The sequence below is a fragment of the Corvus kubaryi genome, unplaced genomic scaffold, assembly GCF_017639235.1.
Source record: "Corvus kubaryi isolate FWS band 111438036 unplaced genomic scaffold, C.kubaryi_AGA036_p1.0 37384, whole genome shotgun sequence".
NCBI lineage: Eukaryota > Metazoa > Chordata > Aves > Passeriformes > Corvidae > Corvus > Corvus kubaryi.
This window is the reverse complement of record NW_024581126.1, coordinates 4029405-4041383: the sequence shown is the minus strand read 5'-3', so window position 1 is coordinate 4041383 and position 11979 is coordinate 4029405. Positions and strand designations below refer to the sequence as shown.

Sequence of the window (11979 nt, the reverse complement as noted above, 5' to 3'; positions counted from 1 at the left end):
CCTCTCAAAAGAAACAAGTCAGTCAAGCCATCAGAAATTTTCAAAAATAAGTAATGGTCTGAATGTCTTTATTTCTGGGTGCCCAAGAATGAGACAATTTAAAAAGCACTTTTTCTGCATGAATTCAAAAGTAAATCTCTTTACAATGACTCCATTTCGCTTAGGAGTTGAGTTGTCCAGTAGCACTAATCAATTCTGGAAATATTTTCTTGTAAAATAGGTCAAAGAGCAGCAAATTAGTACAATTTCTAATTACTAGAGTCTTCTCACATTTTCTAAATATTTCAAAGCTAGAAAAATGCTAATTGTCCATTAAACTATGAGCAACGGAAAATATTTTATTAGCCAGAGAAAACAGTTCTGTCTTCTAACTTATGGAATCACCCTATCAGTTATTAGAGGAGACGTTCACAAGTAAAATGGCACCAAAATAACAATTTCTTCTTGCAGATTCTCAGAAGCATTAGACCTTGTTCCCCATATTTACTCAGACCTTTATAGCATTTTTATCATTAATTTTGAGATCTATGAGTCCTGGATAAGTAACAGTGCTTATAATAGCTATAATAGAAATAGCTATAATAATAGAAATATAAGAAATTAAATGTAAATTAATAAGAAATTTAATATAAGAAATAAACATATACAGAAATAGATGCTGGAGTATAAATTACTATACAATTCCTCTACTGTGCTCTCTGCAGTAGGATAGATTCTTGCTAAAATAACATTTATCTGAGCTTGTCATCTGGCACAGAGTAAAAAACAATGATGCCCTTTAAACATTGAATTAAAAATATTTTCTATTTCTTCCCTGTGATGAAACCATATTTTTCTTTAGTATGTGTATCTGCAGCTAATATTTAAGAAATACTTTAACAGAAAAGATATTATTCCTCAGCTTCTTAACCTGAAAATATGCAAGATTTCTACTTTGAAATAATGCCCTGCCATTTTGAATGCAAAGAGGGATCATCTTCCTTCATGCTTGAAACCTGAAAAATAGTCCATGTCTTAAATTCCTGAAGAATTCAGGGCAAATTGAGGGCATCTTTAAAGTACAAACACGCTAATGAAGCAGAACGTATTTAACCTGAAATATACAGTCTGGGGAATGTGTAACTTGTAATACAAATACAGTTTTGGATAGAAAAACAAGAGATACCTTTGATCAGTATCAACAGTCCTCTTCAGTTTTCTGCATTCAGGCTCCCTGTGCTATTCAGGCTCCACTGTGCAAGGAAAAACTCACTGAATGACACCCTGAATTCATTACAAAGCTGTGCCAGCAGGGAGACAATAGGCAGAAATTAAAGTTCATTCATACAGTGGATGATCCACAACAAGGACAGATATCACGGGCTCCGATTGAAAACCAAACCTCCACTGATCTCAGTGGAATGTGGCTGAATCCACAGTGCAGGGCAATACCCCAGCAGTGTCCTTTGATTGCACAAGGCACAGGAAACAAGGGAATGCAGTCTCCCCGTGTATGTGATTGGATTTCTTTCCACAGCACATCGTGGGGTGCTGCTCCCCTTGCAATGAGGATGAACACACAGTGGAGCACCCTGGAACATCCCTTCTCTCCAGCAAAATTCTGCACCAAAATCATACCAACATAAATACAAACGAGGAGAGCCGATTTTCTTCTTGGTTGTCCTACACTGCAGTGCCAGGTGCTGCCTAGTATTGACACAAGAAACTTTGCAAGACTTCAATAATTTTTAAAAAACCCTTACTTTATTCTGACTGCTAAGAACAGAAAAAAAGTATGTATCTAAAATCAAAGATGATGCCTTTGACCTACCTGACTACCTGACTATCCATCCTCCTCCCTTACTCTGAACACAAATGCCCCAAGAACATTTGAGCAAGACATTAAAAACAAAGAGAGACCAAAATCTCTCTTGAACATGTGCTGTCGCTTCCGACACTCCTTCGTGTAGCAGCTGCAACACCTGGGAAACCTGCTCCACCACAGTGTCCCTTTTGACTTTAAGCAAATTGCTTGTTCCTCAGTTCAGGAAGCATTTTACAACCCAATTCCTTGTGAAATGAATGGAATTCAGGTACTGAAAACTACATTTAGTGAATGCAGACCTGAGACCCTTTACAGCTTAGGAACTGGCAGATTGGAGTCTTTGAGACCTCCCTGTCTGGAAAGGTTGCATGGCATTACCAAGCAAATAATAGAACTTTTGCACTCAGCAGGATACTTGTGGTAGGAGCATGGACTTCCCAGCCAGACTGAAAATCTCACAGGACCCTGTCCCACCCCACTTGGTGCTGCCCAGCGCAAGGAGCATCTTCCCAATCACACAATGCCACAGCAGCAGCTGCTGCTGCTCCTGAGACCAGGGTACCTGGAAGAGAAACAATGCATGAAGCACCTCTTTGTAGTTGCAGATCAATTCAACCAGTTTGCTCCCAGTTTGGTTTTACTGGCAATACCATAAATGCACAAATGAAGGAAATAAAAGAAGTTTTTACTTACCTACTTTCCCTCAATTAGTATATTTTATGAGATTTTTTTACATGTAATGTAAGATTTCTCTTCTTTCCTTCTTATGTATTTATTTTCCAAAGGGCCTGTTGCAGAAAAGGTCTCAAGGCATATTATAATTGTACAGAAAAGGATTAAAAATAAGAATTAATTCAACTATCTCAGTGCGTAGTTCTTTAATGAGTTTTCCTTCAGAATTAATGTCATCAGAATTCTGAACACACAGAAAGCATGGCAGCAATATGTAGAGTACCTGGGTGTCAGGTACAAAACATTTAGGCACTTTAACCCACAATTAATCTGTCAATCACTTTGTCCACATTAGATGGTCTCTGTGGAAATGAAGGGACGTTCATTTTTACAAAAGTGCCATTTTTCTGCAAGCATTTGTTTCAAATGGAGGTGCAAAAATATGATAAATCTGTCAACTAGTATTCACTGCAAAATTTGAAGCATTTGGACATTCAAGAGGACATAGCAAGAGGAAAGTGTATACCCTGCCCCATGTCTACAGAAGTTATTCTGTTATTTAGATTTATTTAATGATAAGAAAAGTATATAATTTATATGCTGGATATTATAGTTGGGCATTTTTTAAGGTTTGCTTTTATTTCTTACTCTCTCATGTCAATTAATTAAAAATTTTAAAATATTTATGTATTTATAACTGGGTCCAATGACACTAAAAAGTAATAAGGAACCAGTAAAAATTAGAGGAAGTCAGTGACATGGTCTAAACACAATGGATATATTATATTTAATTTGAGGATTATCTATAAAGTTTAAAGATTATGTTAAAAATTAATTGATATTCAGAATTAGTTTAATGAGTCCAGGATGACCAGAAACACACATTTCATTTTTCAGTGCTGTGAGAGATAGATTTTTCAGGAACTTGCTACAAATGGAATAGGCCTTCTGATATTTTGCTGGTTTTCCATAGTGCATTTATCCTACATTTATGCAAATATGAAGTACCTCCTGTTCTTGGGCAGCTCAGCACCGAATTTTCAAATCCCAAGTCAAATGACTCTCAACACCTGAAAGCAAACTTGACAGGAATCTTCCATGTCAGGAGTTGCACTCCAAGATCCTTTATTCAAGGTTATGGCCTGATCCCAAACTCCACACCAGCATTATGCAAAATCATTTTCACATTCCAAAGCTATTTGAAAAGATTTACGGACTGAAAACACGCTCAAATCCCAACTTTTATGAGCACAAGAATGCCTGTTAGTATCCCCAAACACCAAGGACACTATAGTCATGAATGAGATGTAATCATAATAGCAATGGGGCTTTTCATCCCCTGGATCTCCCAAATTTATTCTGCATTACATGAACACCACAGAGGTGGATTCTACACACAAGAACCTATGTAAACAGAAGAATTTTCCTTCAAATACAAACAAATCATATTTTCCATCAAATGGAATTAGCCTCTTGTGGAATCATTCCAGAAAGCTTAACTGAACACTAGAAACCTTCACCACTAACTGGGTTACACAACACTTCTTTTGGTAGAAGGTTCAGCATCCAGGCTGATGTTTTCAAGGAATAAATGTAACATCAGAAATGTAATAAAGAAAAAATTTATGGATCTCTGAAGTCAGCCATTAAATCCAATGCTTCAGCTAGCAAAACTCTCTCCTTATGAGCCTGGCCTTGGCACTTAAGATTACTATAAAAATACTTAGAAAATTCTTTCAATAAATGCCAGCACACTGTTAAGTATCAGACTATATTTGAAATCCGATTTGGTGCTGCTGTGATTCCATGAATTCTAATGGAACTCCTCCAATTTTTTCACCACTGCAAGTGAACCTGAAATATCTCATTTTGCATTATTTTTGGCTGAAATGTATGTCAATGTGAAATCATTTGAACTACATTAGTAGAACTAAAATGATCCCCAGTGTAAATCCATTCACATCAGCTACATCAGGAATGCATTTACCACTATAATTTAAAATGTAAAATGCCCAAGTCACAATAAAACTATTTTTCTGAGAGTTGTCTGTATCACTGGGAAAGGTGCGACAGAAGCAGGAGTAGTAACTTAGAGCCATAACAGCTCAATTAGAGGGTTTCTCTGGCACACAATTTCAACCGAAGTAATACTTAACACAAATTTCTATTTCTTGTAAAGTACTTGGGATCTTTGGGTTTTAGCATGTTAGTGGTAGGACTATTGGCATTTTAAAACTATGTCGTGACTGGACCAATAGATAGTTGAATAATCAAATTAGAAAGCCAAGTAGAGCTATTTGCCATTCTGGAATGCACAATTCTTTCTGTGATTCAGAATGTTCTACCCAACTGATAGCACAAGCTAGCATTGAGCTATATAGTTTTTTTTATCATGACAAAGTACAGAGGTTTATTCACTGCAGCAGGCTCCGTTGTTACCTGAGGATACACCTCCCCAGCACTGCAGTGTGTAGGGCTGACACCCCCAGAATGTTGCTCTGCCAACTGCTATGAAGCCCTACAATCAGACCTTTTCCTTCTGAGAGCAAGGTACTGCTCTGGAAACAGCACAGCACAGACATCACATGCTTGTTTTAAATTGAAAAGGTGTGTACTGGTAGCAGAGCAGATGAACAACCAGCTGGAGCACTCCCCTCATGCTGAGCTCTGTGGCTACAGTATGAATGTATTTTAAAAGTGATTCAAAGTGTTTTCTTAGCTCCATTAGAGGTCTGGAATTCCACTTCTTATGAACCACCTCACCTTCCAACCAGTCAATACTGCAAACATGTACTACTTATCTTCTCTAAGTTCTTTATTTACCTAATTAGTATTTTGTTCACTCCTATCCCCTTGCCATGGTCCCAGGCGCTGTGTAGTCTCTGGTGTCAGACAGAACTAGTACCAAGCCATTTAGGAAGAAGGCCCTCTAGGCCATTAACTGCTATCTGTGAAAGAAATACTTTCAGTTACAGATTTTTACTGGATTTTATAGAATGCTCATCCTCACTGCTGATATTGCCCCTGTAGAAAAAAGTATTTAGCACATTAAACTCAGGTGAGCTGGAGTGAAATGTAGTTTTAAATTTTGGCAAATGCCAATGTATAAAATTACTGAGTCACTTCATTCAAAACACAGTTGGAATTAACATCACCACAATAAAAAGGAGCTCTGTTGTGAAGCTAGTGCTTCACATCAAAAATATAGCAAAGCCTGCTGTGTCTTTAAATTAGGAATCAGACACTTAAACACACATTTTGAAGCAGAGCTCAGCACAACACAGTCTTTTGTGTGTCTTTTTTTTTATTTTTCTGCAATGCAAAGAAGACAAGCATAGAAACTTTTTGAAGAGACTCAGAAAAACCATGAAGGCAAAACCCAACCATTAAAGAGAAGCCTATGTCTGCAGCTCTGTTTGGTGCCACTGGATACAGCAAACAAGGCTTATCTGATGGATCATGTGCAATGTCGTGGATGCCCAATTCAGACTGCTTTTGTTGTTGCTATAAGTCAGTCACTAACAAGTTCGCCCCCCTGCAAAAACCCTACACTCGACTTTAAATGAATATTGCAAACGACTGAAATTCTGTAGTGTTGGTAAGTCCTTTTCTCTCCCATAATAGCCTGTCCCAGGCCTTAAAGTGCATATGCCAATTTGGTTCAAGTTTTATGATCTGGAATGTTCCACAGTGCCTCTTCAAAACCAGTCACAGTTTAATTGTGCCTTCCCTTGGTAATGGTAAGTCTAAAACAAAACTTGTTCTGAATCTATTATTTATGTTGGATGCAGCGATATTTTACCTATCTCATTCTGGACGCTGGAATATACTGCAGGCCAGGTAATCCTTACCTACCTGAATCTCCTAGGATGGGCAATGGGAGGTTTTGACACATAGTAAAATATACCTGGCCTAAGAATCAGTGAAAAGAAACCATGGAATGTTTTCACCAGGACTCCATGGGACCCATTATGTTCATTTTGAAGCCCAGAATGCCTATTTTAGATCTTAAATGTTGCTTCAAATATACATGGGTGAAAGCTGTAATCAAGGGAAAATGCAGCACCAATAATAGCACATTATTAAAAGTCAGCAATCCTCAATTGTCAGTACTGTAACCACTGAGTATCTTATTACTTCTACCTTCTCCTCCCATATACTGAATTTCCTCAATACTGACAAAGTGCATCTACTAATCATAGACTCTGAATGGTAAACTAAGCAGAAAAAAAGATATAAATTAGGTACTTCTTGAGGGCATCAGTAGAAAACACCGCTTTCAAATAATTTTGATTATAAAACTTTACTTCACAATCCTTTTCCAGATCACAGATATTCATAATTAAAAAGAGTATGGAATTAATGTAATGTTAGCTGTTTTGCCATCAGCATCACAAAGAAAGAAAAACAATAAAATATGATGCAGAATTCACTCTTCCAATGATTGTCATTGAACTATTACATTAGTAAACATTCACAGTATGAAGTCTCTTTCAATATATCTCCAGCATATAAAGTAGTGCAAAAAAGCATTCCAGTCATTTTGCCTTTGCAGTCAGACCAGGTTAAACGATTCTCTTACTTCATTTCTTTCATTATTAGACAACAAATGCTGCAATGCCTCCAAAGAGAGTTATAAAAATAAACAATTTCTGGAGGGTCAACAGCCTTTTCAAAGTAAATTTCCAGTTAAAAACAAGCATTATAGATTTCAAGGAAAAAAAATTTAGATCTATCTTCTGTAGAATATCTTTTTACAATAAATTTACCATTTGAAAAACAATGACTATGGTATCCAATGATTTATGGTAGCTGCTATTAAAGCACTGATAAATAGATAAATGACTACCAAACTTCATTGTTTCTTACATAGTAAATACCTCTGAATGCCAACTTTTACCACAGAGCTGTTATTAGTGATGTCGACAGTTCATGCACCCACTTTAAAACTGACTTGGTTTTAATAAATTTCTCAGCCTCATGTGCAAAACACTTGCATTCTAATAAAAATATAAAGTCTGAAAATGTATCAGATTGAGCAATCCTTTCCTCAAGTTGTACCACTTACTTGATATGTAATACATGTTTAGCAATGTTTTTTATTTGTATTTAACCATTAAATGGCATACTATTGTATGCTGCAGACTCTTGTTTGCATATTTCATTATTTTCACTGCACTCTTTAATGCATAAATATATTTGGAAACGTTCAAAATTACACATCAGTTTCCACAGAATTTGAATTTACACAGTTTTTCTTCTCTGACTCACTGCTATTCCCTGTGTCCTGACTTTTATTCTCCTTTACACAAAGAGATTCTTTAACTCCTTCTTCCATCTCCAAATACTCTGATTTATCCTCTGTGGATGAAGATGATGAGCTTCTAAATTTCTTCAGTAAATTTGTTGGGAGGTAAGGGCAACTGACTGCATTTTGCATCATCTGTGTGTGTTCTTCATTCTCAGTTTCTCTGTGGTAGAAATAGTTAAAATTGGAGACAATCACTGGCACTGGTAAAGCAATGGTTAACACTCCTGCAATGGCACACAGGGACCCGACTATTTTCCCACCCACAGTTATGGGTTTCATGTCCCCATAACCAACTGTAGTCATGGTCACCACAGCCCACCAAAAGGCATCTGGGATGCTTTGAAAATGGGTGGCAGGCTCATCAGCTTCTGCGAAGTAAACAGCACTGGAAAATAAAATGACTCCAATAAAAAGAAAAAAGATGAGGAGGCCAAGTTCCCTCATGCTGGCCCTGAGCGTGTGACCCAGGATCTGCAAACCCTTGGAGTGCCTGGAGAGCTTGAAGATGCGAAACACCCTGACCAGACGGATGATCCTCAGGATGGCAAAAGACATGGCCTGCTGACTGCCCTGCTCCTGTGCCAGGTCAGTGCCCAGGGTGATGAAGTAAGGCAAGATGGAGACAATGTCTATGATGTTCATGACGTTCTTGAAGAAGTGTGCTTTGCTCGGACATGCAAAGCAGCGCACTGTAAACTCAAAGGAGAACCAAATGATGCACACGGTCTCTACAATGAAAAAAGGGTCATTGAAGATGGTGTGCTCCCCAGCATCCAGGCGAAGAGACTCATTGGAAAGCCCCTTCCCTAAGCTCAGGGACATTACGAATTCTTTGTCATCTCTGAACTCTGGTAAAGTCTCCAGACAAAAGATGACAATGGAGATCAAGATGACCAAAACAGAGACAATGGCAATGCCTCTGGCTGGACTGGAGCTTTCCGGGTACTCAAACAGCAGCCAAACCTGCCTCTTAAACTCATTCTCTGGCAAAACCTTTTCCTCTTCCTCTTTGACAAAACCTTCATCCTCCCTGAACTTGAGCATGGCCTCCTCCCCAAGTTGGTAGAACTTCACCTCCTCAGAGAAGATGTCAAAGGGTACATTGACTGGTCTCTTCAGCCGACCACCGCTCTGGTAGTAGTACAGGATGGCATCAAAGCTGGGTCGGTTCCTATCAAAGAAGTACTCGTTCCTGAGAGGATCAAAGTATCTCCCTCGCTTGGCTGGATCACCCAGCAGTGTCTCCGGGAACTGAGCTAATGTCTTCAGCTGGGTCTCAAACCGCAGTCCTGACACGTTGATCACCACACGCTCACAGCACTCGTACTCGCTGTAGCGGACAGAGCTGTAACCCCCAGGGCCTCCACCATCATCGGGTGGCTGGTCCGAGTATGAAAACTCATCCTCCCCATAGTCATCACTGTAGTAGAGCTTTCCTTCTTCCTCATCATCTTCATCCTCATCTTCATCCTCCTCTTCCTCCTCACTCAAGTCCTTCAGTATTCTCTCCTCAGAACCACTGAGCGGCAGCAGCTCAGAACAGGGGAAGGAGGCCCCACACTCCCTACTTCCTAAGTGGTGGCTCCTCTTTTTCCCTTTCTTCCTCCTCTTACCACTCTGGCGGTGGGGCAGGCCGCTGCGTGATGCGCTCCCACTGTGTGAGGAGGCTGCCCCTCGGCTCTGCTCCTGATGGTAATGGTGGTATGGTCCCCCTCCGCCTGCCGCCCCACCTTCCACCGCTGCTGTGGCTGCTGCTACGGCCGCGGCTGCGGCGGCCCTGGACTGCGCCAGCCGCTCTCGCTCCCGGGCCCGCGCCTGGGCCGCGTATCCGTAGGGCATGTGGGTGTTGCACCCGGAGCTGTCTGCACTCACCATTGCAACCTCCATTTTGCAACTGTTTGGTTTTTTTCAATCACTTACTGTAACAAGGTTTTGTTTTATTTACACTGTCACCTTAACTTTCACTAGAAAGTTCAAAGCCATTTGCATTTGGAGGACAGTCCCCTGGGCATCGAGTATGGCAACATGGTTGTAACACTGAATCTATATTTTGGAAAACCACAGATCTGCATTTTCTTGTTCTCCAGAATGTTTGACACAAACTACCGTTTTGCTAATAATAAAAGATGAAATTCTCAAACTGAACCAGAGAACAGCTGAGACCTTGTTCTTCCATCCACCAAGCCCCTTTATTTTCATTTATCTCCTGCAGCAATCACAGCTGTATCTGACCAGAATCATGACTGCCTCGCAGGCTATAAAGGCTGCATTCCTCAGGAAAAAAAAAATACGCAAACCAAAGGGTACCTGTTCTCCACAGATGGTTTTAGCTCATCGTTGAAACCAAATGCAAATAGTCTCTTTCCTCATTATTTATTCCTGGTAATGCTTTGGCCTAGCAAACTTACTGTTTAATATCATTACTTGGGGAGTTGAAGTTAATTCCAGCCATCACTTCATTTACACAGTGAGGAGGTCTTTGCAAATCCTTTCTTCAGCCTGTCAACAATGTCTCAAACCTGGGAGCAGCACCCAGGGCATCAGCAGCAGTGGTAAGAGGAGGAGGAGGAGGTGGAGGAAGAGGAGGAGATGAAGACTGAGAAACTGGCTCTGAAGTCCCCATAGGACATAAGGGAGTGGATGGGTCACCCTTTGGTTATGGTCATGCAGAAGAAGCACTTAACCTGAGGCACATGCACAAACACACAAAAATAAACAAAACAAAAAGGGAAAAGATTGGATTGTTTTCCTAAAAGGTCACACCGATCAAATGAAACTGTGTCATCTATTACCACGGCATTCAAATCTTCTCCTGCCCACACTATTCACACTTCTACATTACACACACACCCACATCACATGCACAGAGATTTTGAACGACTCTGTGGGTAAGGATGTGGGTGGGTATGTCACATATATATATAGACAGATACAAAATCCCCACCCATATAAGCACTTGCATCCATACACAAACATATGCATGCTTCTGAAACACCAACACATATAAACACTAATAAAAATACTGCAACACACAATGCATTCAGGTCTTTGAGCACATACGTAAGAGATACACCTACATATATCCATATGAAACATTAAAGAATCAATGTATCTACACAAAGAGCTTTTGTTATATTTGTAGAAACACATCAAATGTGGGAATGTTACATTTTAATCTGCAGCAGAATTGTGTTTCGATCACAATGAACATCTCACTGGATTTGATTTGGAAACAGGCACGTACAGTGCTCAGCCAAGTAAAAATACTGTGATATGTCAAGAAAACAACTGCAGGTGCACTGAAGCAACATCTACATGCAAGCACACACACAAAAATACACAGCCCCCCACACTCCCCTTTTAAACAGAAGCCTCATTTATAGCCACATCTATTAATACACGAGAGAAGGTGAACACGAATTATTAAATGACGCTATTTTTAAAATCATACCTACGTGTCATGCAGAAAAAGATCCTAAAAACGCTGTTATACTTACTGATCCTAGGCAGAGAAATAGCAGCGCTCTTCCCGCTAGCGTAAGGACCGGGTGGCAGCAGTCCTGAGGGGGCTGTGCCGGCTGATCCACAGTCGCAGGTGGCTGTGGTCAGTGCGCACCACAGGTTGACGAGTTATTTCTGCCCCTTCTTGCTGGGTGCCGGGAGAGCGCCGGGAGCGAGCCGGGGAGGCGGCTGGGGCTGGGGGCACTCGGCACCGCCACCGCCGCTCCCGCTCGCCTCGGCATTGGCGACAAGGCAACAAGCGAGGGTCTCGTCCCCAGAGGGAAAATCGAAGGCGGTGTGCGTGTGCTTGCTGTGTGTGAGACGGAATGAAGGGACAGGCGCGCTCACTGGTCTCTCCAAGACCGGCTCTCGCAGCAGATCTGTAGATCAGCGCTGGATAATCCGTGCGCGGAGCCGGGTTCCAGCGGCGGCAGGACGGGGGTCGCTCCGTGCGGCCCCTGCCCTACACGTCCAGGGACGGCGCTCAGCCGGCTCCCGCCCGCGCCATCCACTTGTTGTGCGGTTCGGGGGGAGCGGGCCAAGGAGCCGCGGGCCGGAGCGCGGACCGCGCCGGGCGCTGCTGGGGCCGAGGGTGCCCGGCGCTGGGAGCCGGGAGCCGGGAGCCGGGAGCTGGGCCAGCCCGCGGCACCGCGCCCCGGCGCTCCCGAGCCGGCCCTGTTGCTCCGAGCCG

General features: G+C 41.4%; 1 protein-coding gene across 1 annotated transcript; it reads right to left on the bottom strand.

The window, feature by feature from the left end:
- Positions 1–2660: 2660 nt before the first annotated feature.
- KCNA4 (potassium voltage-gated channel subfamily A member 4) lies at positions 2661–11945 on the bottom strand. The gene is made up of 2 exons (XM_042035600.1): positions 11285–11945; positions 2661–10471 (listed from the first exon to the last, which is right to left on the bottom strand). The coding sequence occupies exon 2, from the start codon at positions 9672–9674 to the stop codon at positions 7692–7694; it is 1983 nt and encodes a 660-aa protein (XP_041891534.1). The 5' UTR covers positions 9675–10471; positions 11285–11945; the 3' UTR covers positions 2661–7691.
- Between the last annotated feature and the right edge of the window lie 34 nt (positions 11946–11979).